The following is a 25107-nucleotide window of genomic DNA, read 5'->3' on the forward strand; positions in this document are numbered from 1 at the left end:
GTATGTCAGTGCCATGCCAGTAAACTGAATCAATTCCATTTGAATTGTCTTAGGAAGATTCTGAAGATCACTTGGCAGGATAAGATACCAGACACTGAGGTCCTTTCTTGAGCTAATCTGCCAAGCATTCAAATGTCACACAGAGAGTGCAACTCTGATGCCCTGGGCACATTGTTCAAATGCCAAATGTATGCTTGCCTAAAAGACTATTTTATGGAGAACTTATACAGGTCCAGTGCTCACATAGTGGTCAGAAGAAGCGATACAAGGACACTCTCAAGGTCTCCCTGAAGAACTTGTGAATTGATTGCGTGACATGGGACATACTGGTACAGGACTGCCTGGCATGGTATATCTTCACTGAAGAAGGTGCTGTGCTCTATGAGCAAAGCAGAATTGCAGCAGCTCAAAAAGAAACACGAGATGTACAGATTTAGAGACATCTCCATCCCAAATGTTCATATGGATTGTTTGTGGGGCACCTGTGGTAGAGCATTCCAAGTTCGTATTGGTCTGATCAGTCACAGTGTGAGATATACTGTAACTTGAGTCCAACATAGTGATATCATTTGATCCTCTTTGAGAATGAAGGACAACAACCAATTAACAATTATATGTGAATGGAATGGAATATGACTGTGCCATAAGGAATGGTGAATATGAGCAATCCAGAGAAACATGGTTGAGGGAATGAACTGATGCAGAGTAAAATAATCAGAACTAGGTAAACCATCTACACAATAACGACAACACAGTTAAAGAACAGAGAAATGAAAAACAACTAAATGCTGTAAAATTGTAATGAAGAATTTTGACCTTGGAATAGACATGAGGAGATACAAGTCTTTCATTAGAGAGGTGGAGGACTATGTATGTGACACACTGCATACATTATCAGATATGAGTATATGTCATTTGGTTTTCCAGTACTGTTTCTTTGTTTTTGTTGCAAGGAAGGACTCGTTTGGATGGATGGGGGAAGGGTATATCCAGAAATAAATAAAAATGAAGGAAAGGTATTAAACTTTTAAAAATAAAAGAGAAATTATAGGAAGAAACAAATTTGACAACCAAAAAGCAACGTCTGCCATTTAAGGAGATTACATTTTATTTTTTGTGGGAGAATATGTTATATAAACATATATATGTATATACACATATATAAATATTTGGAATTACATGTAGTAATTTGGAATTATACATATATACATATAAATATATACATACATACATATATCTATATCTATATCTAGAAAGATAGATAGATAGATAGATAGATAGATAGATAGATAGATAGTAATTTGAGGAGAAGGGAGAGATCACTAATAATTAAAATACATTCAGTTATTGTTGTAGTTGGTCCAGTGACATTATGAGACGATATCTTGATTTGGCCTGAATTGAACTTAAGTGAGGCAGAATCGCACAGTCACCAGCCTCACTCTCTCTTCCAGAGTCATCAAAGTCCAGTGGTAAAACAGAAGTCAGGAAGACTGAGAATGGTTTGGGATGCAGTGGATGACATTGACATCATAGATGTCTGACCAAACTCTAAGTGCTTCACATCACCTGCTTCTGCTGCTGTTGGAACAAATTGTTCTCAGCCCCAGTTCCACTGCCAGGGAAAGCCTTCACGTACTTTGGGTAGACGCTTCCCCAGCTCACTGATGGGTTTGAGGTTGGTTACCCTCAACCTTGTTTAGCCCATATGCCGAGAAAGTTTTACCAGTGTTTGGCTGCTGTGCATGTTACAACTTCTTGGAGCCAGAGGTGAGAGTTGGTGAAGGTAGACACCAAAGGTGGATGAGAAGCCCTGAAAAGTCCTCACACCAGAATTGCTAGTCCTCCCTGAGCACCCCACACACCCAATTTACATTCAGTAAATAGCATTTGGGGAGTTATTACATTTAGCACTGAGGTCGATACCTTTGAAGAAGAAATAAAGATCATGGATAAGACTTAGGACCAGAATTAATTTTAATCTTTATATTAATTTGACTACCAGAGGGCATTGATAGCCACTCAATTCTGAGAATATGGATCCTGGGGAGTCCTAGATTCATGTTATCAGTTTGTACATTCTCTGCTGGTCGGAGGTTGTAAATGCCACATTTTGTGGTTCTCAGAGTTGGTGACCTGCCTTCCAATTCTTCATATCTCATTGGTCAGTACCACTTCATTTTTAAGGGTGTCTAGATATACCCAAATAGAGGTTAACTCTGAGCCCTCACATATTGGCCACATCTTCTGCCATTTCTGAACTTGCTCTCTTTAAATGAACCCTACTGATGTAACTTTGAATAATGGAGTTGTTTCTCCAGACACATATAGCATTTACTATAGAATCAATAAGTAAATGGGTAGTGTGTAAAACAAGGGGGGCCTCCATCTTTCTCAACCACTTCTTGTGTTCAGCTGTAATAATGCATTTGATTTTTGGTTCTCTATAAGCTGTAGTTATTTTCAATGAGTGTTTGACTGCCTTGTATTTAGTTTTCCACTCCCACCATTTCACTCCAGATCACCTTTTCTTTTTAAATTTGTGAAACTGATTTGAAATGAACAAAATCCTCTTGGAACTAGGTGAGATTAATAGAATTAAATTCTAGCCAGTAAATAATGAGATGTGTTCTTAACAAATGTATTAGGTCTAAGTGGGGTGAGATGATTTCTTTTGGGGGGGATGATTTTTTCTTCCAGTTTTTAATGCTTTTTGCATATTTTTCTAATAATAAACATTTTATTTATAGTTTTGAGTTCCAAATTTTATCCCTCCTTCCTTCCCTCCTCCCACCCAGGTGGTAAGCAATCAGATACGGGTTATACATGTGCATTTATGTAAAATATTACCATATCAGTCATTTTGTCTAAGGAAACTTGAATAAAAGAAAAAAATGAAAGAAAGTAAAAAATAGAATGCTTCATTCTGTGTTCCATCAATATCAATTCTTTCTTTGGAGGTGGATTGCATGCTTCATCATTAGTCCTTTGGGGTCATTGTATTGTTGAGAATAGTTGTCTTTCCCAGTTCTTTATCAAACAATATTGCTGTCTCTGTGCACAATGTTCTCTTGGTTCTGTTCACTTCCCTATACATTAGTTCAAACAAATCTTTCCAGGCCTTTCTGAAATCATCATGCTTGTCATTTCTTATAGCACGATAATATTCCATCACCATTATATACCACAGCTTGTTTAGCCATTCCCCAATTGATGGGCATTGGATATGATTTCTACTCCATCCTTAAACTAGGCTGCTAGATTTAGAGTTGGAAGGGACCTTAGACATGAAGTGCAATCCCCCCAGTTTACAGATGGGGAAACTGAAGCCCAGAGAATTGAAGTGACCATCGTTAGGCAGAGCTGGGATCCAGACCCAGCTCTTCTGCCTCAAAATCTCTTGCCCTTTCCACTTTATTAATGCACCCTACAACTATATATATATATATATATAATCTTAAAAAAATCTACCAAGTGACTGTGAACCTGTCAATATCCTAGATTTAAAAAGTTCCCTGTAAATATAGGATTCATTTGGACCTTGGAGTCCTAGAAAATTCATAGTAACAGTTTATTAACTTCCCCTACAGCTGTGGTACTTGTGATCAGGCAAGGGAGTGCAAGCAACACAGTTTCCAAAGGAGGCATGGCTCACAATTTCAGCAGGATGGCTCCTGTGATGCTGACACAAAATCCTGGACCTGGAATTCATGGAATGAGCAGTGGACTTGGGAGCTGGGTGAATGCAGTAGAAAATGCCTTTTCTTCGTCCTGGCCTCCTATCACTGGGAAGGAACCCTGACCTCTATAGTTCATATCTAGCCCATGACAGGATAAGATGGGAGGACTCCATGTTTGATCTTCAGCAAAGAGAAACCTGACATTATGGCTGCTGGTCCAGGAATCTTTTACTAATTAAAACGATTGTGCATATGCGCAGCTGATTTAATAAATTTTCAGTGTGGTTTGGATTACTGACACACACACTAACACACACACACACTATTTTAGTTGCACATCAAAAATTCACTGATCTCAGGACTATTGCTGGACATGGGCAAAGCTTCGTAGAACTTTAGCTTTGGTGTCCTCCCACTTTCCCTCCCGTGAATCTCTTCCACCTCCCCCTTGACCTTCAGGGCTCCTTGCCTAAGCCTCCCACTAGAGCATCCCACCTAATCCTGCCCTCCTTGAGTAGCACTCGTCTCCAAAATTATATCCCATTCCCAATAGAATAGTGGATGGTACCCAGACCTCTCAGCACAGTGGCGGATGCTACGCTTATGAAACAGGAAGAGCTGGGCTCAAATGCTACTTCCTTGCTTGGAGGTAGTCGGTAGCATTGTTGATCACTGATCCTGGAGTTAGAAAGAGCAGACTTCAAATCCAGCTTCAGAGACTTCATATTTTTGTGTCCCTGGGCAAGTCACTTAACCTTTATCTGTCTCACTTTCCTCAACTGTAAAATGGAGATAAAAATAACACCTTCCTCCTGGGGTGGTTGTGAGGATCAAATGAGGCATTTATAAAGTGCTTAGCACAGTGCTTGGCACATACTAGCCAGTTAAGAAATGCTTGTTCCCGGGGGGGGGGGGGGCAGCTAGGTGGCGCAGTGGATAAAGCACCGGCCCTGGATTCAGGAGTACCTGAGTTCAAATCCGGCCTCAGACACTTGACACTTACTAGCTGTGTGACCCTGGGCAAGTCACTTAACCCCCACTGCCTCACACACAAAAAAAACCACAAACAAACAAAAAAAAGAAATGCTTGTTCCCTCTCCTCTTCCTTCTTGCTCCAAAAGGCTAGAGGATAAATGATGCTTAGTCCTGTAGCTCTTGCATTTTTCTTTCTACAATGAACTTAAACCAACATCAAGGTTGATATCCATCCTCTCCTGGGCCCTGGATATTGAATGCTCCCTTGTTTTCCTGAGGTAGTGAGAGCTGGAAAGGTAACATGAGACTCTCACTGGCACAGACCTAGATACGGTAGCCCACATTTCAGTGCCTGTCAGCCGGGATTGCCCCATACCTTTTCTTTCTGAGAAGGACTGGAGAGACCGCTTGGAAGCTCTGGGAGATAAAGAATGCAATTTCCTGCCTCCTTGAGAATAAAGGGCATGGAGGAGAAGATGTCACCATGCTGTCCTGTGATGTCTGCCTTTTAGCTTCCCAAGACATCCTGGGTAATGCGTCTGATAACAAACCAAATTAGCTCTTGATGATCTTGAAGCCTCGGCAATTACTAAACAGTGGGCCAGGATCAACTGATGGCTGATTAGGGATGCTTAGCCTAGAACAAGGGCTTCTCCATCTGAGGACCATAAATGTGGCTTTTAAGAAGATTCTGATGAATTTTTGTAAGTTTTTCAATATGATCAGTGTCCTTTGTAATGCCATGTGTTTTCTTTTAGGCATCTAAAAATATTCTGAGGGGCAACTAGGTGGTACAGTGGATAAAGCACCGGCCCTGGATTCAGGAGGACCTGAGTTTGAATCCAGCCTCTGACACTTACTAGCTGTGTGACCCTGGGCAAGTCACTTAACCCTCATTACCCCCCCTCCAAAAAAACCAAAAAACCAAACCAAACAAACAAAATATTCTGAGAAAGGATCCATGGGACACATACAGAAAGGTTAAGAACCCCTGCTTTAGAGGGATTCAAGACTTAGGAAGTAGGTTGAATGAAATGACTGCAAGGTCTTTTCTCACTTTAAGATTTTATAATTCTTTATCAGTCGACCTTCACATAGTAGAAAGACTAATGCCTTAGAGTCAGCTAACCAGCATTTATTAAACTCCTCCTCTATGTCAGTACTATATGTCACTGTGCTAAATCCTGAGGATTCAAACAAAGAAACACAAAAGACAGTCCCTGCTCTCATGAAAAAGGGGAGAAAACTTGCATACAATTATGTCCTACCAAGAATTTATATAGGATCAATTGGAGATAATTAAACACAAGAAATGCAATGGCATGTTGGGAAAAGGTGTTGACATCTTGCAGAAGGTGGGACTTGAGTTAAGAAGTGAAAGAAGCTTTGTAATGGGATGACTTTTTACAATGTGTGTCCTTCTGAACATGCCCTCACAGCTTCCGTTTTTCCCTCTTTCAAATAGGGGATAGTAAATAGCACCTACATCACTGGGGTCTAACAGCCAACATGATGTATTGCAAACCTTCAAGTGCTGCATAAATGTCAAGTAGTGATAGGAAGGAGAGCAGCAGGAGGAAATACTCTCCACATGAGGATTCCCAGCAGTGATGGAAGCCAATGGGCTCTTCCCCCATGCCCATGTCATTTGGAGATCTTATCATCAGCATCTTCACTAAGGGTGGAATGAAAAGTAGTGATCTCTTTCAAAAAGATTTGGAATCCTTACCTTGGTGATTTCAAAGCTTGTTTTGGTTTGGTTTTTACGCACAATGTTCCTCCTAAACCCTACCTATATTATCAACTTGGGAGAAAAAAATAATATTTTTCTATAGTAACTTCTGAGCCTCAGAATTAATTTCTCTTCTTTAAGCCCCTCCCCCCTTAGAAAAATGAAAAAGAAAATCAAAACACAAAGTCTATGGTATTGGCTCTGATTCTTACTTGCTTTGGGACTGTTGGCAATTTTACTTCAAACCGGTCAGTGCCCTCCATTTATATAACAGTAAAATGGTATATAACAAGCAGACACCAACATGGTGAATATTTTCATCTCAGAAATGAAGATGTAACCCAATGAAAATTAACATCTTATGAATTTTACTTAGTAGGATGTAGAAATACATTAAGGAGACACATTTTCTCTTTAGATTTCAATATCAGAATTCAGCTCAGAGGGATAAGGCACAGTTCCAGGGCACTCACTCATTTTCCCCTGGATCCTGAAGCTTAACCATGTGTGCCACCTCCAATGTTATTTAACCCAGCTGTGCTATGTAGTTCTAAATCAGAGTAGGAAGTTTCCAAGGCTAAAGTAGGTGAAAGCAATGGCATGCAGTCTAAGGCTTATGGTGGATAAAGTATTGGACCTGAAGATTTGGCCTCCAATGGTACCTCACACACTTACCAGTAATGCCAAAGTTGCTTTACATCTCTGGGTCTCAGTTTTCTTATCTGTACAATAAGCGTGTTGGACTTGATGAGCTTTGAGGTCCTTTCCAATTTTAAATCTACGAGCCTGTAATTGGTGAATGGTGGGAAATACATGGCAGAGAAATGGAGAGATTTTACTTACCTTACTTTTAATTACAAGAATATTTAAAACTCTTGTAGCTCTTGAGAAGTCAATTTACTATCACCACCAAAGGTCTTTGAGAAACTGGAACTTTTCAAAGATGAGTCTAAAGTAGCTTGATAAATTCTAGGTTAAAAGTTTAATTCTTTGAGCAACTGAATTCCAGGTGTGGCACAAGGGGGTAGATTTTAATCTCGTTAAGAATGAGGCACATAGGGGCAGCTAGGTGGCACTGTGGATAAAGCACTGGCCCTGGATTCAGGAGGACCTGAGTTCAAATTTGGCCTTAGACATTTGACACTTACGAGTTGTGTGACCCTGGGCAAGTCACTTAACCCTAATTGCCCTAAAAAACTGAAACCAAACCAAAACACAAACAAACAAACAAAGAATGAGGCCCCTAACTTGTAATAGGCTCCTATACCTACATCTGGGTACTCCTGCATACCCCTCCCAGGTACTCTGCTCTGGACTTTCTCCCTCTCAATATTTGGCTGGAAATTTTCAACTTTTTGGCTAATGGTCATCTATCCTCCAGGGACGTCAGAGATCCACCTATTGGGGATCCCATTCCTTCCTAGCACCTGTTGCTCTTCAACTCTCTTCTCTGTGGGATGGATTCTGAGAATGGAAACTTGGAAGAGTGGTTATAAATCAATCAAAGAGCATTTAAGTATCTACTGTGTCAATACTAATAATAGGTGATTTAAAAAAATAGATAGCATTTATTTAGTCCTTTAAGGTGTTTTACAAATATTATCTCATTTTATCCTTACAACCACCTTGGGAGATGATATAGTTATCCCCATTTTACAGATGAGAAAATTGAGATAAATTGTTAGCCTTAAGAAACCGAGCCTCCTCCTAATGTTCTGTTTTCCAAATTAGAGGCACAAGAAACTTTTTTTTTGGCACACAAGAAACTTAAAAAACTACATTTTTGTGCTCTAAATCACTATGGATTAGAGAAATGCAAATTAAAACAACTCTGAGATACCACCTCATACCTATCAGATTGGCTAATATGACAAAAAAAAGGAAAATAATAAATGTTGGAGAAGCTGTGAAAAAATTGGAACACTAATGCATTGTTGGTGGAGCTGTACCATTCTGGAGAGCAATTTGGAACTATTCCCAAAGAGCTATAAAGCTGTGCATACCCTTTGATCCAGTATTACTACTACTAGGTCTGTATGCCAAAGAGATTATCAAAAAGGGAAAAGGACCCACATGTACAAGAATATTTTTAGCAGCTCTCTGTGGTGGCAAAGAATTGGAAATTGAGGGAATGCCCATCAATTGGGGAATGGCTGAACAAGTTGTGGTATATGAATGTAATTGAACACTATTGTGCTGTAAGAAATGATAAGCAGGCAGGTTTCAGGAAAACCTGGAGACTTAAGTGGACTGATGCTGAGTGAAGTGAGCAGAACCAAGAGAACATTGTACACAGTCATAGCAACATTGTGTGATGATCAACTGTGATAGACTTGGCTCTTCTCAGCAGTGCAATGATCCAAGACAATTCAAAGAACCCATGATGGAAAATGTTCTTCTCCACATTCAGAAAGAACAACTGTGGATTCTGAATGCAGATTGAACCATACTGCAGCTACTTTTTGGTTGTTTTTTTTTTCTCCTTTTTTGAGGGTTTCCCTTGTGTTCTGATTCTTCTTTCATGACTAATGCAGAAATATGTTTAATGTGATTCTACATATGTAACCTATATCAGATTGCTTTCTGTCTTGGGGAGGGGGGAGGGAAAATTTTGGAACTAAAAATATTATGAAAACAAATATTGAAAACTATCTTTACATGTAACTGGAAAATAATAAAATATTTTGATGATTAAAAAAATTACATTTTTGGAAGTGTTACATTGATATTCATGAAATCTTTCTTGTAAATCTTTCTTTGCATTCTGAACTAACATTCTATTTTCTTCAGATGAACTTAGCTTTACCTTAGAACCAGAGATTGAAGAGCTACAAGGGAGGACTTGAAAGGTCATTTAGTCTAATCTCCTGATTTAACGGATGAAGAAACTGAAGCCTAGATAGCTGAATCCATTTGTCTAAGGTCCTTAAGGTATTAAATGGCAGAGCCAAGATTCGAACCCATGACCTTAAAATGCCACATCGCTATTACTTATGGGCTATAGGACTCAAGTTATAGCTATTACTTTTCTTCTGCTGCCTGTGTATTAAGCATTACTATACTAATTTTGATTTTTCTCTTCTTCCTCTATTTGTTTTCTATTTCTTCTCCATACTTCTGCTTTTCTTGTTTCTTGGTTCATCCCCATTTCCTTGTCTTCTTCCCAGTCGAGTAGCATTCTGTTTCTAGAGCTTCTAGGTTGACTAATTGACCAATGAGAACATTCTCTTGAAATCTGCTTCTATTTTAGGGCTTCTCTGTAGGGAAAGTTCTCCCTGACAGTAAAATATTCCAGTTATTTGAGTTTTCTGGATAAAAGGGACTTTACATATTAGGTCTGACAGAAACAGACTTGGGCAGGGGGACTTAAGGCTGCTGTCTACAGGGTCCTGACCCCAAAATTAAATTCTAAGGTAGATGAATGCTATAAATTATGTCAAGAGGAGACTATTTCAGGCTAGAGATAAGCTTTATAAAGGTTATTCCAATTTACCCTTCCCTCCAAAAGGCTGCACAGATGCAAAATGTGATCACCGAATTGGTTGAGTACAGGTTCATGTTGGGGAAAGGATGGAGAAACCCACAATAAGCTGCCCTTGTTTTCTGAAAAACTGCATACACATTCAACAAACCCTGTGCAAATTCTTTATTGAAGCAACAATCAGTTTACAGGATGAATCACACTTTTTTTTGGGCTGTTGTCACATCCACTTAGATGCTGCCATTTGTTTACATCTTTGAACTTCAAAAATGAACATTTACAGTTCACAAAATCACCAGACAATTTTCTATTTCTGCTCAATCTCTTTTTCTTTTACTTATATACCCATTCCATGGCAACAAAGGACTCCCAGAATGACTGAAATATAACAAATCAGACTTCAGTGCGGTCACTCTCTTTGAGCCTAACAAGCTTTTAACCACTCTGTGATGTCTGAGAGATACTTTGAAGGCTTCTGATTTTTGTTTAGATGGAAGGCAATTACGACTGTATTTGAGTAGAAATGCTGCTTTGTCGCTTTTTATGCTCTCTCTTTTCAATTTTTGAGTATAGTTATACCCTCTGGGACTTGACCATTTACATCTCAGCCTTTAAAAGTCTCAATTAAAGGCTCATTGTTCATTATTGTCCTCATATAGCATTTACTTGTTTACTATTCAGGACACTCATGCCTCTAGATAAGATAAAAAGTAGCTTCACTAAAATCCAAATCTCAAATGCTCAGTTGGATCCAAAACTAATTCCAATAATATTTTTTTTTCTTCTGGGGGTGGGAGAGAGGGGATTGTGTAGTGTCTGTGATACCACGAGAACTCCCAGTGTGGATACCCTTCCACCTTTGTAGAACTAAAACTCAACTACAACTTAGTCTTAGAGAATTCCCTGGTACTGAAAAGTTAACTTGCCCAGGGTCACACCACAGTATATGCCAGAGGCAGGATTTCAGCCTTGGTGTTTCTGACTCCCAAGGGCAGCTCTCTAGCCATTAAGCCACACTGCCTTTCATCAGGATTAACAGCAGCAACAAAATATTTTCTGTTGATTTTTAAAGTTAATATATCATTATAAAAATAATGAGTATCCCAAAGCCAATAGGTGCTTAGTAAATAATTACTTATTGAATGAACAATGAGATAAGATAAAGTTTTAAAAGGCAAATTATCAGTGAGCATAGAAGCTGGGTCAGAGATAGGGGAATTAAACTCTCCAAACAATAGCAAAAGGCTAAAATCTCCAAACAATAGCAAAAGGCTGTCTGAAGATTGAATCAAATAATAGCTAAACTGCATTCAGAGATCAGATTTTCAGAAAGATGGGTCCAAAATAACATTACCTTCCCATTACTGAAATGCTAAGGTGTGAAAACTATGAAACCTCTGATCAAACATTGACTGTGACTTCAAAGTATGAACAATGATACAGTGGTTTTCTAATGTGATGTTTAAAGTTTTTGTTGTTGTTGTATTTTGTTTGGGTGGGGCAATGAGGGTTAAGTGACTTGCCCAGGGTCACACAGCTAATAAGTGTCAAGTGTCTGAGGCTGGATTTGAACTCAGGTCCCCCTGAATCCAGGGCCAGTGCTTTATCCACTGCGCCATCTAGCTGTCCCAGCATGTTTAAAGTTAAAAAATAAAAACAAAAACAAAAACACGTTCCCTCTGTGGTTTAGGTTGGAGTTTCTACATATGAGTTAGTTGACGTTGGTCTTGATTTTCATTCATACTGTGTTAAAATTAGAAGCTACTTCTGAGATGATCCAGTTCCCTTCAATTTGCCAGTGAGGCCCAACGAGGTGCTCATAGTTACACAAATTGATAGAAGGACCATTACAACAATTTGGATCCCTTGGCTTCCGGGCCAGTTTTTTTTCTATTACACCTCTCTGCCTCTCTTGCCTAATCAATAACCCCCAAATGTTTTTTGGCACCTCACATTGATCACTAGAAACAATAGAAAGCCTGTGCTGATCTCACATCACAAAGTGACAATTGAAGCAATCACTTGCGACATGTCATTATTCCATTGAAATACATCTACACGATTGAAATATACATATATTTGTATACTTAAAATCGTTCATTTTTCCAAGTGAAAAGAGTCTGAACTTCTACCAAAAAACAGAACTTATTTCCCATAGAGGAAGGGATCATAGATCCAGAGCTAGAAAGGACCTCAGAGGCCTTATAGTTTAACCTTCTCATTTCATAGATGTGGAAACTGAGGCCTGGAGGGGGAGAAGTGACTTGCCCAAGGTCACACAGCTAGTAAGTATCAGAGGTGGCATTTGAACCCAAGTCCTCTGATCCCTAAGCCAGTGCTCTTTCCTGTTTAAGGATCTACCTCTTTGTGTAGGACATCAGGCCCCTCCACCTTGGTGCTGAATAGGATGCTCATAAGCATCCCATCCACATCCCTAGGGATGTTAAAGTCACAGGCCAAGAGTACTTGGTATGGTGGAGAACATTCAGATATATGAGAGATTTTGATACACCTTGTACCACATTTGGTTCCTAGAAAGTTAAGTCAAGTATTGATATTTCTGTTCATTATGATGTACAAAAGGATGTGGACAGTAGCGTATGTGCCTTAAGCATATGAAAATATAATATATAAAACAGAACTATTATAAATTACATATATTCTCAATATAAAATTCTGTATTTTCCACTTAGAGAACCCAATAAAGTTCAACCAGGCTGATAGGTCATTTAAGTGGATCAAATATACACACATTTCTGAGGCTTCTCCAGTCTTTTAAGAAGCAAACACAAGGAAGAGTCTTTAGAGAGAAGACAAGCATCAGGAAGTTGAGCATCTGCCTGATTTTAGGATGACTGCCTACTAAGATCCAAAGGACATGGCTTGGAATTAATTTGCTGTTAAGATTAAAACAAAAAGAAAACCCAAACATGCACACTCTGGGTATACTTCAGTTGGATTGCTCTGAATTTCTGTGCCACTTTTTTTTTTCCCTGACATCTTTGAAAATTCAGCTGGGAGACAAGAGGTTTTTTCAGATCTCAGATCCCAGCAGGGCCCAGACCAAGCTGCCAGGATGGGGAATAAGTAGGTAGTATTAATGAAGGGAGAGCTCTCCTTACCTTACACGACAAAGGACTGTTTTAGAAGCTTTACAGTTAGCAGCTTAGAAAAATCGAGTTACTTCCTTTAGCCCAAAGTGATGAAAACCAATCTTCTGAGTACCCATCTCTATTCCTGCTTCATGGGAAATCTCTCCTTTATTAGCTACCTTTTGCTAAATAAGAACCAGTGTGGAGTAAGACACCTCTGAAGGGAAATACACATGTGGTTGTGAGAGGGACAAGGGTTGAGAGGCTCAGAATCAGAGAGAGAACATTCTAAATCACAGGATTACAAGATCACTGATCTACAGCTGGAAGGCACCTTAGAAGCCATCAAGTCCAGCGCCTTCCTTTTTCAGATGAGGAAACTGAGGCCCCAGAGAGTTTAGAAGACTTGCCTAAGGTCACACAGGTAATAAATATCAGAAATCTGATTAGAATCTTCTCTCTCTGATTCAAGAGCCAACTTTTGTATGTAGACAATGTGTATTTAGTAAATTTTATCTGTTACACATCTTAATTCTTAGTGATCTGACATCACCATGAAATGTTAAAAGACCTAGGAAAGCCTCCAATATAGTGGGTTGATACTGGGTAATTTCTCTTTGGGAAGATGTCAGAAGACACAGGACAGGAATAGTGCAGGATGAGAAAGGGAGGATGGGTTTCAATCTGCACCAGTGGAGGAATTGTCCACATTGATGGGATCGTGGAAGCTGTCCCCCTAGGGAGGAATACCACTTGTTGACTGCTCATGGCAGGAAATCCACATCTTTGTGATTCTGAAGGGAAAGGGTTAGACCCCCTCTTCCACTTTTACCAAGTCAAAGCCCAGTGTAACGTCACCTTCCCTTTCCACAACACAATTTCTAGCCACTCATGATGGTGACTTCTCTAAAATAGATGAGAATTGTTATCAAACTCATCAGAAAGGAAGCTAAGATTTTCCTATGCAGAGATAAAGTGTTAGAAAGGTCATTCTCATTTTCTTTTTTCTTATGATTGCCACAGATGCAAAACCTATAACTATTACTAGTTTTGAGTGTAGCTTTGTCCAGTTATCATTCATGGTACTGGAAATTGTGGCTAAATCCATAATGGGCATGCTTATATGTGTTCAAACCACCTCTTTTCATGCACATGCTGTGATGCTCATTCAGTGGAATAATGTCAGCACTCTCACACCAATCAGCTTCTTACACCAAGCAGCTAGAAGTAAACAGAGATTCTTCTGGGCGATCCCTAAACTAAAGGCTTTGGCCCTTCACACACCAAGGAGACTGAGTTACCTTGGCTAAAAATGGATCATAGAACAAGAGCAGGAAGGGTCATCAGAGGCCATCTAGTCTGACCCCCTCATTTACCAGATGAAGAAACTGAAGATGGAGGTTGAATGCTTTCCAATGGTCACTTGGCTAGTTAAGTGTCAGAGGCAGGATTTGAACCCAGGTCACTGGATACCAGAATCAGTCATTTTCTACTGTGACACACTGACATACCAAGTAACAAGATGTATCTGGGAATCACAGGTGTGGTGTGTGGTGTGTATGTGTGTGTGTGTGTGTGTGTGTGTGTGTGTGTGTGTGTGTGTGTGTTGGGGTGGGTTCTGGTTTTGCCCCAATGTGGTTGTAGGGTTGTATAGTGAGATACTCTACTCTGGATATTAAACTACTGAAATCCACCCATTTTTAGTTTGCTAGTCCCACGCAACTCATATGATGAAATTTGGATGCTGTGAGTAGTGTCAAGGAAGTGGTAATCTATTGCTCAGAAAGGGGAGAGTCAACAGCTTTACTCATTCTTAAAGCAAAACAACATAGGTCATGTTAATATGATGAATTTCTTTTCAAAGAACATTCCAAAGCTTGAGAAAAAAGATGTTTCCTTCTTGTTGACTTTGATTTTAGTCATTTTGCTTTTATTAAGTAATATAAAACTGTTAGTATTCTAAGGAGGAAACTGAAAGAAATCCTTGATTAGCACAGTGCCTGACACAAAGTAGGTGCTAAATCCTTCCTTTCTTTCTTTCTTCCTTCCTTCCTTCTTCTCCCTCCCTCCTTTCCACAACCACCCACAGCATCTCATTTTTTTTGCTAGTAATAGCATAGAATTTTTTCAGAGCTGAAAGTACTTTTAGAGATGATTTAATAAGACCTTCGCATGAGATCGTCATAGAATCATAGATTTAGAACTAGAAAGTAGCTTAAGATTCCATATTTAACCCCCTCATTTTATAGATGAGGAAACTGAGGCTCAGAAGTTAAGGACCTTACCCAGGGTAACAAACTGGTTATCAACAGAACCAGGACTAGAGTCCAGGTCTCTTGAATCTAGTATTTTTTGTTTTGTTTTGTTTTTGTTTTGGACACTAATCTGCCCCTCACCTGCTTGTTTTCTCCCACAGACTCTAACAAGTTTTGGTAGGAGATCCGGTAAAAGTGTTAGATAGAAGGCTTCTATCTCATCTCTTGGGCCAGGAGCTGACTAGACATTCTCTTCAACACACTTGGTCCTATCCCTTCCCAGAGTTTCATTTCACCAAATCTCATCTTCTGTTTGAGTCACCTGATGGCAGGGACACAGCAGACATTTCCAGGGGAGCTGCTCGAAGATGACTCCTCGGAGCTTATGCCTGATACCTTTCTCTTTTGAAGCCATGTCTGTTTCTAGGATCTTAGTTATGGGAGATGACATTGTTTAATTGTGAACAAAACTGGATTGGCGGATGGGGTGTCAGGGAAGGGATACATTTAGCCTGTGAAAAATCTCCCTCCACATATCAGTGTGGCTCGCCAAAGGCCCTCAGAACCCAATTGGTAAACAGGTTTTTATTTGGCTCTTAAAGTGCTGCATCCTGGGCAGGAACCTCATGTTCACAACAGCAATTTCATTGTACAAAATGCAACAGAGGAAAGTAGGAAAGGGTTGGGGAAAGAAAGAGAAAACGGACTTCTTCTTCAGGAAGTCTGGTCACTCTTTGCAGCACTACAAACGGCTACTAGATGTCAGCCCTGGAACAAGGGACTGATACAAAAGCCTCTGAGGTAAATGTTTCAAGGGGGAAAAATAATATATGTATACAGAGAGACAAAAAGGGCAAAGACAACTAAACCAGAAAGAGCAATTAATATTAATATAATAACAATTACTCCATCATAACCGAACAGCATTGAAATGGGGGAGAAAGTGCCAAATAATCCATGGACATGCTTTTTAAAAGGGAAAAGAAATGCAGTGTACAAATTACTAGCGGAGAGGACTTTCTGGTGTCTGAAAGCAAAAGGAGTTCTCAAACTCAGAAGGATCTAGGGTAAGGGTGCCTTCTGCCACCAGGTCAAGCAGCCTGGAAGAGAGCATGGCCTAAAACATCCATGCCCACAACTCGACGGGGTCATAGTCTATCCTATGCCATCTCTTCCACCCACTGATGTCTCTGGTGCACTTTACTAGTAGGAGGAAGGCAAGAGGGAGGAGCTCTAGTCACACACACTCAGACACACTCAGACACATACACTGCATTAATACCTTTCCCCTTTTAAAAGAGCATCACTCCTATGTATGTATGTTATGATAAGTCTACTGGTAAGGCTTTAGCGGCAAGTACATACTATATCTGTGTTACAAGGAGCAGCCCCTGATTTTCTCGATATGCATAGCTTTTTCAGTGTTAAGTATTATACATGGCTTTCATAAATAATACAGGTATTTGTTACATTTGCCACGGCTGGCTCAGTAGGCTTCAGGTGAGCAGGTGCCGGCTGCCCTATAGGGGGCACAGGTTCCGAAGGGGGTGCTGACTCTGAAGGCTCTACCTCCCCAGAAGCCTCAGTTTCTGCTGACGGCTCCACGGGTGGTTCTGGCTCCTCTGGTACTTCATCTGCCTCTAGCACCTCCTCATCCTTGATCTCTACTTGTACCTCTTCCTCTTGGTCTTCCATGTGGTCCTTTTTGGACGGCGGGTGAACAGACACCTTGATGGCAATCTGCTGAGGCTGTTCATGAAGGGATGAGGCATCTGAGTCACCAGTGGGGGAGTCACTTCGCTTGAGAGAATTGGGGATCGTATAGACCTCATCCCCATCGGCGGCCTCTTGGCCCTCAGGGGTATGCCTCACAAAGTTCTGGCCTTGCTCCTCCAGGCCCACCACTTCCATGATTTCTTCCATTATCGTCCTACAGTTCATAATGAGGGGAGGCAGAGGGACGCTCCTGGCCAGCTCCTCGATATATCGGGCAAACTCCATGGTTTTGAACTGGGTAACTTTGGCAAGCTCAAGGGTTTTGGCTGAGGTGATGATTGGGATACGCTTAGCAATCTCAAAGGCCTTTTGTAGTTTCTCGGCTCCTTCTGTCCTAAAGAACTCATTGATTGCCTTCTCCGTCTTCTTCAAGTGGCTGCTCATCATGCACAGTCTGGTGATGTTCAAGACCATGACTATGGTAAAAGCCACCAGGCAGACAATCATGTAGTAGATGCCCATGTCCCCAGAGGTGAAGATGACTCTTAGTGTCACTGTATTGTTCACGGTGCCATAGATGTTAGAAGCGACACATGTGTATTTACCTCGGTCTGAAAATGACACCTGGGTAATGTTCAGTAGTCCATTGTCTTGAATCCACCATTTTCCTATTGGGAAGGAAGAAAAAAAATTCACTGAAGGATGTACAATGACTATGTTTCGGCACCTGCTGTGCAAGGCTAGCTAACATATACCACCAAACACACTCTCAAGTCAACGATAGAACCTTTAGACCAGAAATCAGCATGTAGGAATGTAATTTCTGTTCTTCAGACATCTTTACTTGGAGATGTCCAAGAACTGTTTTAATTTGCATCATGTATTCAGTGTTCCAGTAAGGATTTTTCTCAGGTTCGAGGGAGTTTAAAACTTGTTAGAGTCTAAAGGAAGTCTTCGATTTCCTTTGTAATTCCATGAATTTTGTTTTATGCACTTAAAAAGTTACTTTTAAAAAAGGGTTCATACACTTAACTAGACTATCCCAATGACACAAAAAAAGGTTAAGAACCACTGGTCTAGAGTGTGTGTGTGTGTGTGTGTGTGTGTGTGTGTGTGTGTGTGTGTGTGTGTGTGTGTGTGTAGGGTCAACTTAAAATGTAGACTTATTCAGAAATTTTTTAAAATTCGGACTTCCTACATGAATTTTAATAGAACAGAGATTGTTAACCTGGGGTCCATTAGACCCTTGCTTTGAGGGGGTCCAGGAAGTTCATTAACAAGTTTATTACAAGTTACTCTAATGTATTACTTAAAGGTTTTTTTTTTGTTTGTTAAGTATAGAATAACAAAAATCTTTTAAAAGAAACACTTTCATAAACTTTTATTGATTTTGGTTTTGCATCAGTCATTTCTGGAAAGCTGCTTCCCCCTATCTATTATTTACCTTCCTCCTTGCCCCACTCAGAGCTGAAGTGTCCTTTGTCAGAAAGGAAAGTTAAACAAAACTACCCAAAATGTTGATAGCATCCTACAACGTATACAACATTCTTTCCTAGTTGTGTCCCTTGCCTTTCTACTGAGGGGAGGGTTGCAGGAGTGTAATGCTTAACAATTATTTCTCCAGGAAAAAAAAAGTATAGAACATACTTTTGAGTTTAATCTGCTATTATTTCTCCATCACTTTCTTACGTCTAGGCTCTCAACAAAAAATTAAGTCAAGTCCCAATTTGTAGTGTTTGCTGATTTTCTCAGGGGTAAATGTTCCCATTGAAAATTTAACAATCATCTCTTAAGAACCTTTATGAGATGGTTCCAGCACAACCCTGAGAGATAAATGTTTCCTTCTCTGTTCCCCAGAACCAAAGCTGGTTTTTCAATTTCTTGCAATCTAGATTTTTTCTTTATCCTGCTATAGGTTCTGCTTATATCACTATCAATTTATGAAATTTCTGTTATTTGAAACAACCTGAAGTTCCTTGGTTGCTTCGTTGTAAGTTGCTACCATTGTAGAAATTCAGAGCCTGGTATTAATTTGCTTCCATTGAGTCTGGATGTACATTAAGAACTCATAAAGTCTTTACTAAACCTGAAAGAAATATTCTCCCTTTCCTTTTCCTACCTCATACCCCACTGAACACTCTTTCTCTCCCTGTTGCCCTCCCCGCTCTCTCTCTTTCTCCAAATGGGTGACATTGGCTAAGAATTGCAAATCAAAGGAATGCCCATCAATTGGGGAATGGCTAAACAAGCTGTGGCATATGATGGTGATGGGATATTACTGTGCTATGAGAAATGACAAGCAGGATGATTTCTGAAAGGCCTGGAAAGACTTATTATGAAATGATTATAGTGAAGAGAGCAGAACCAAGAGAACACTGTGCACAGAGACAGCAATATTGTATGAAGAACTGGGAAAGACTTAACTATTCTCAACAATACAATGATCTAAGACTATCCCAAAAGACAAATGATGAAGCATACTATCCACCTCAAAAGAAAGAAGTGATATTGATTAAACACAGACTGCAGAATTCTATTTTTCACTTTCTTTCATTTTTATTCAAGTTTTCATATACAAAATGACTAATATTGTAATATGTTTTACATAATCATACGTGTATAACCTATATCTGGTTGCTTATCACCTCAGGGAAGGGACAGAGGGAAGGATGGATAAAAATTGGAACCCAAAACTATAAATAAAAATATTTATTAATTAAAAACAAAACAAATGGGCCACATTGGTCCCAGCCTAACCCCAGGAATATAGTGTTGGCTGATCCACACTTTATGTTGAGGATCTTCTTGGATTTAGAATAGGTTATGGCTAGATTTGTGTCTCTCTCTATGGAAGACACATGCCAAATAATTCAATGGCTCTGAATTTTAATTTGCGAGTTTGGTCTGATTCTAAGTTACTTGGGAAAGGAAGAGAACAAGCATTTACTGAGTGTCTACTATGTGCCAGGCACTATTTTATATACTTTTTGGGAAAACAAATACTATTTCGTTTGATCCTCGCAACAACCCTGAGAGGTAGGTGGTATTATGTTCATTTTACAGTTAAGGAAACTAAGGCAGAGGTTAAGTGATTTGCCTAGGGTCATACAGCTAGTTAAGGATCTGAGTCTGGTTTTGAATTCAGATCATCGGACTCTAGGCCCACCTCTCTATCCATTGTGCTACCATCTGCCTCTGTCTATCCTGTAGAGTACATATTCTTAACCTAAGATTCAGAGATTCTAATTTTCAGGGGCTCCATGAACTTGGATGGGAAAAAAAATTTACAACTTTATTTTCACTAACCTTTGGTTTCTTTTGTAATCCTATATACTTTCTGCTTTTAAAAACATTACTTTGAGAAGGGATCTGTAGGCTTCAGCAGACTGCCAAGGGCATCCGTGACACAATAAAGGTTAAGAATCCCATTTGTAGAGGATGTTAACAGGGAATCCAAGTGAGACCCAGAGGACCTTGGCATCTAAGCATCACTCTGTCAGAAGGCTCATGAAGAGATGCAGATGAACTTCTTAGGGATACTTAAAAAATCAGCCATGTTCTGAATACATGCTGGCCACTCTGGGGCAGAATTAGTAAATACTAGCTTCCACTTAGGAGGAAGCTAAGGGTAGGCACATTTAACTTGAACTATTTCCTCTGCTAAATGTAGTTTCTAACGATCCTTTCCCTAATGCCGTTATCGTGTGGACCCCAATTGTGGCATTCAAGGATGTTTCACATTTTGGGGGGAAGGTTCCTTTTCTTTTTCAGTGGCACAGGGGACTGACTCGAAGGTTACATGGAACTATGGGAAAAAGTTTCTGTGCCCCTTATGTCAGTAAATTCCATAAATACAACATTAAAATGGGCCAGTCACTGAATCATATTACATTTGGGTTTGGATGCACTAATGTGACATTTAGTTGTAACATATTAATGATGTTGTTGGTGGTGGTGCTAGAGTAGGTGGATGGGAGTCAATGGTTAGCTGAGTCATGGAATCCTGTAGTCATGCCTATGGGGGCTGGCTTGAATCAAACCATCTTGGCAAGACTTCTCTCTATCCTGCCTCTCTTCCAACATTCCCCTTTTAAGGGGTTCCCTTAGAGACCCGGGAAGCATTTTCCAGATGATTTACAGTTTTGATAGTGAATACCTCTATGTCACCTCTACGTCAGCAAGTTTCACAATCCTAGGGGGTTGGCCTGTCTACTATGCCACAGTGATCCCTCTCAGGGTGGGACTAGAAATGAGTATTACATGGGATGGATGGCTAGGTTGACAGGGGTGAGATGGGACATTCTTTTATACTAGGCACAACTTGGTGCAGTGGAAGGAGGTTTATTAGACTTGGGAGTCAATGACCTGAGCTTTGGAAAAGTCACTTAAACTCTCTTGGCCTCAGTGTCCTGTAAACTAAGGAGGCTGAACTAGATGATTTCTTAGGTCCATCCCAGATCTAAATGAACAGTTCTATAATCCTGTAAATACTGATGACAAATGCTAATAAATTCATAAATACTAATGAATTTCAAGAATTCATAAATGTGGGGGCAGCTAGGTGGCGCAGTGGATAGAGCACCAGCCCTGGAGTCAGGAGTACCTGAGTTCAAATCTGGCCTCAGACACTTAACACTTACTAGCTGTGTGACCCTGGGCAAGTCACTTAACCCCAATTGCCTCACTAAAAAAAAAAAAAAAAAGAATTCATAAATGTGAATGAACTAATCTGCCAAAGAGAGTTGGGGACAGTCTGTCCTGCTCAAAGGGCCAGATGGCTGGTCCATCTTCATCCTTCTTGAGGCATAAATAATCAGGAAACACCACAGATACATGTTTCAATGTGTACTACCCTCAGTGACGTGGACATGGCTCATTTGAATAAATTTTGGGATGACAGATTGAGAGCTGAGAGGAGCCTCAGCAGAGGTTTGAGCCTCTCACTCTATAGCTTAAGAAACTGAGGCCCAACAGGGCTAAGTAACTTGCCCAAAGTCACATAGGTTCACGTATCAAAGGTAGGCTTTGAACCCAGGGTCAGTGCGGTTCTGCACTCTGCTGCCCCTGATACTGGTTTGGGGTCTAGTCCTTGATCTTCTCACAGGGCACAGGATTCCCAGGAAAGATATCATTCCGGCTCACTGACAACTCAGACTGAGACTTTTTCCCTGTATGCTTTTCTCCTCTCCTCTCTCTCCAGAAGGAGAGTATTGCATTAGGTTCTGTGGGCATAGATTGCACACCACTCCTGCCTCTGCTAGGATCCAAGAGAGATGGGTCTGCTTGCCAAGTCTGCTTGCGTGGATGAAGATAGGGGGCAATGAGAGCATTAAGAGAGTGGTGCAAGAAGGGGCGGTGTCAAGGGCAAAGAGCAATTGTCTTATAAAAAGTTACAGTTTCAATAGTGATAACTGCATTCAAGCCATTGCTGTGGAATGGGGAATCCTGAAATGTATCCTAATTACAACACACCAATGTTCTGATGGAACAAATGCCCTTTTGAAAGGCATTTCGGCACAGTTGGAGTTCTCTCCCGGCAGGAAGAGATTGCACTTAACTTTTCCTAGAAGGAAGGAGTCTGATGACCTTTACCAACCAGTTTAATCAGGGATAACTACTTGATAAGCTCCCACAACGCCCCTTATGCATAGTGAAAAGGAGGCACAAATCGCAAATCAAATAGGTAATATCTAATTAAATAACATCTGCAGACATTAGGGGGAAAACAGTGAGCTATTAAGAATATGAATGATGGAAAGAAAGAACACTAACGTGAGGCCAGACAGTGAGTAACTGTAATGATCAATCTTGGCCCTGGAAAAGAAAGGAGGAAGAAACGCCTCCCTTCTTTTAGAAGATCAGGTACAAAAAACCCAAATATACATCCCAGGAAGATTGCCATATCAATAAATTTTGCTTCAATGTTTTTCTTTGTTATTTTCAGTTGCCTTCTTGTGACCCCATTTGGGGTTTACTTGGCAAAGATACTGGGGTGGTTTGCCATTTCCTTCTCCCCCTCATTTTACAAATGAGAAAACTGAAGCTAACAGGGCTAAGTGACTTGCCCAGGGTCTCATAGCTAGTAAGTGTCTTAGGCTAGATTTGAACTCAGGAAGAAGAGTCTTACTGACTCTAGGCACAGCACTCTATCCATTGCATCACCTAGCTGCTCTTTGTTGTTATAAGACCAGATTTTTCTGGGGATCTGGGTAGGAGTTTGGCCAGCCCAGCTAATATCCAGATGGACATTGTTCTTATACGATAACGTACTATAATATGTTATGTTACTATAATACGTTATAATACGTTGATGTTGCTATACTATGAAATATATTTCTACTATCATATTATACTATAGCATAATATTATTATGATGATATTAATATTATTATATGCTAATCATATTTCTATTACTTATATACTATCATACTATTATACTATAGTGTAATTTTAGCATACTTTAGTAATTATACCATTGTATAATTACTATATTATACTACCACACTATTATTATAATGTAATAGAATTACTATAGTATAATCTTCTATAAATACTATAGTATAATTATTATAGTATAGTAATATGCCATTGTTACTATATTATTCTACAATGATAGATGACTACTACTCTGCTATAGTAATATTACCATTTGGGAAGGAAGGAAATGAGTATTTATTAAGCACCTACTATGTTCCAGACACTGTGCTTAGGGCTTTATAAATATTATTTCATTTGATTCTCACCACAACACTGAGAGCTAGATGCTAGTTTAATCTCTATTTTACAGTTGAGGAGTCTAGGCAGGCAGAGGTTAAGTGACTTGCCCAGGGTCTCATAGCCTGTAAAAAGTCTAAGGCTAGATTTGAATTCAGATCTTGCTGACTCCAGGCCCTATGTTCTATCTACTGTGCCCCATAGCTGCCTCTATGACATAGAAGTTGAGTATAACCTAGGGTTATACATCTAAAAAGTGTGAGAGGAGGCATTTGAATCCAGATCTTTTTTATACCATGCCCAGCATTCAGGGCCATGAGGGCTATTTTGGGTCCTTCTGTCAATCTCAGACCAATGCCTCCTGGAAGATATGATGAAGCAAGCCTCACACATGCTACAGTATGGAGTCTTGGGCACAATGAGCATTGTGTGAGCCTGCTGTTGGGAAGGGGCTTGGCTCGTTGCCTCAGAGCATGCACAGAAAGAGCAGAATCAATGGCAGGGCCACATGTTCATGGCTTCAGGTAAAGTCTCCAGGTTGACCAAAGACCCTCTGTGACCAAGGCACCCAACCAGACCTAACTTCTTCAATTGATACCCCTCTGACACAGGGCAGGACCAAGTTTATGGTCAGCCAGGATACGAGAAGAGAGTCATACTAAGTTGTTAATAACTAATAAATAAACCTCCCCCCCCAACACATACACATTATGTTACTATCCTTAATATGTTACCCTTCTCACAGGCACTACAGATGGCATATTAACAGAAGCAGTGCTTTTGGACAAACTGGATGATTTCTGCAGGCTTCTTTTTCTTTCACTTGGTTGTCCAATGAATCAAGGGAGCCTTGTATTCCAAATGGAATACTGTGCAGATGGTCTCTTGAGAAAGATTTACTCTTGCCCTCTCTGGGATGCCCGACCAACCCAAGACTGCTTGGAGGGCATCTGGTCCTCCTCTTCACAGCTATGTGGCCTTGTTGGCCATGCTGACCCTTCTCCCAGCCACGCAACAGCTGCAGCTGACGTCTTCATCGGCAGAAAGGCTGAACGAGTCACATTCCCACATGCTGATGCATTGAAATGAAAAGACAATAACTGCTGCCATGTATTCTGCTTTTTAAAGATTAACAGAGAGATGCAGGAGTCAGAAACCACCCATCTTACAAATTTTGAGAGGGTAATTATCTTCCAGTGAGGCAAGTTGCATTTTTGGGGACAGACAAGAAGGGGAATGGAACACCAAAAGCATGATGGTTGATGTGATGTGGTGGAAATAGCAAGGGGCTTCATTCAGAGTTAGAAAGACCTGGGTTAGTTCACTATGAAGTCACTGATGTCCACAGCCACGTTGTCATCTCTTTGAGCTTTAATTTCATCGTATAAAATGAGCTTACAACTAATATAGTTTTTGTTGAGAAAAGTGTTTTTAAATTTCTCTTTTCAAGTGTCTATATAAG

At 40.1% G+C, this 25107-nt stretch overlaps 1 protein-coding gene across 2 annotated transcripts in view; it reads right to left on the minus strand.

The window, feature by feature from the left end:
- Positions 1 to 10235: 10235 nt before the first annotated feature.
- MFAP3L (microfibril associated protein 3 like) overlaps positions 10236 to 25107 on the minus strand; it is a 75665-nt gene continuing 60793 nt past the window's right edge. For both annotated transcript variants that reach the window (XM_043971078.1, XM_043971077.1), the window contains exon 3: positions 10236 to 17599. In XM_043971078.1, coding sequence (XP_043827013.1) covers positions 16647 to 17599 — 953 coding nt within the window. In that variant the 3' untranslated portion in view covers positions 10236 to 16646. The remainder of the gene's footprint in view (positions 17600 to 25107) is intronic.

This window comes from Dromiciops gliroides, chromosome 6, assembly GCF_019393635.1.
Source record: "Dromiciops gliroides isolate mDroGli1 chromosome 6, mDroGli1.pri, whole genome shotgun sequence".
Taxonomy (NCBI): Eukaryota; Metazoa; Chordata; class Mammalia; order Microbiotheria; family Microbiotheriidae; genus Dromiciops; species Dromiciops gliroides.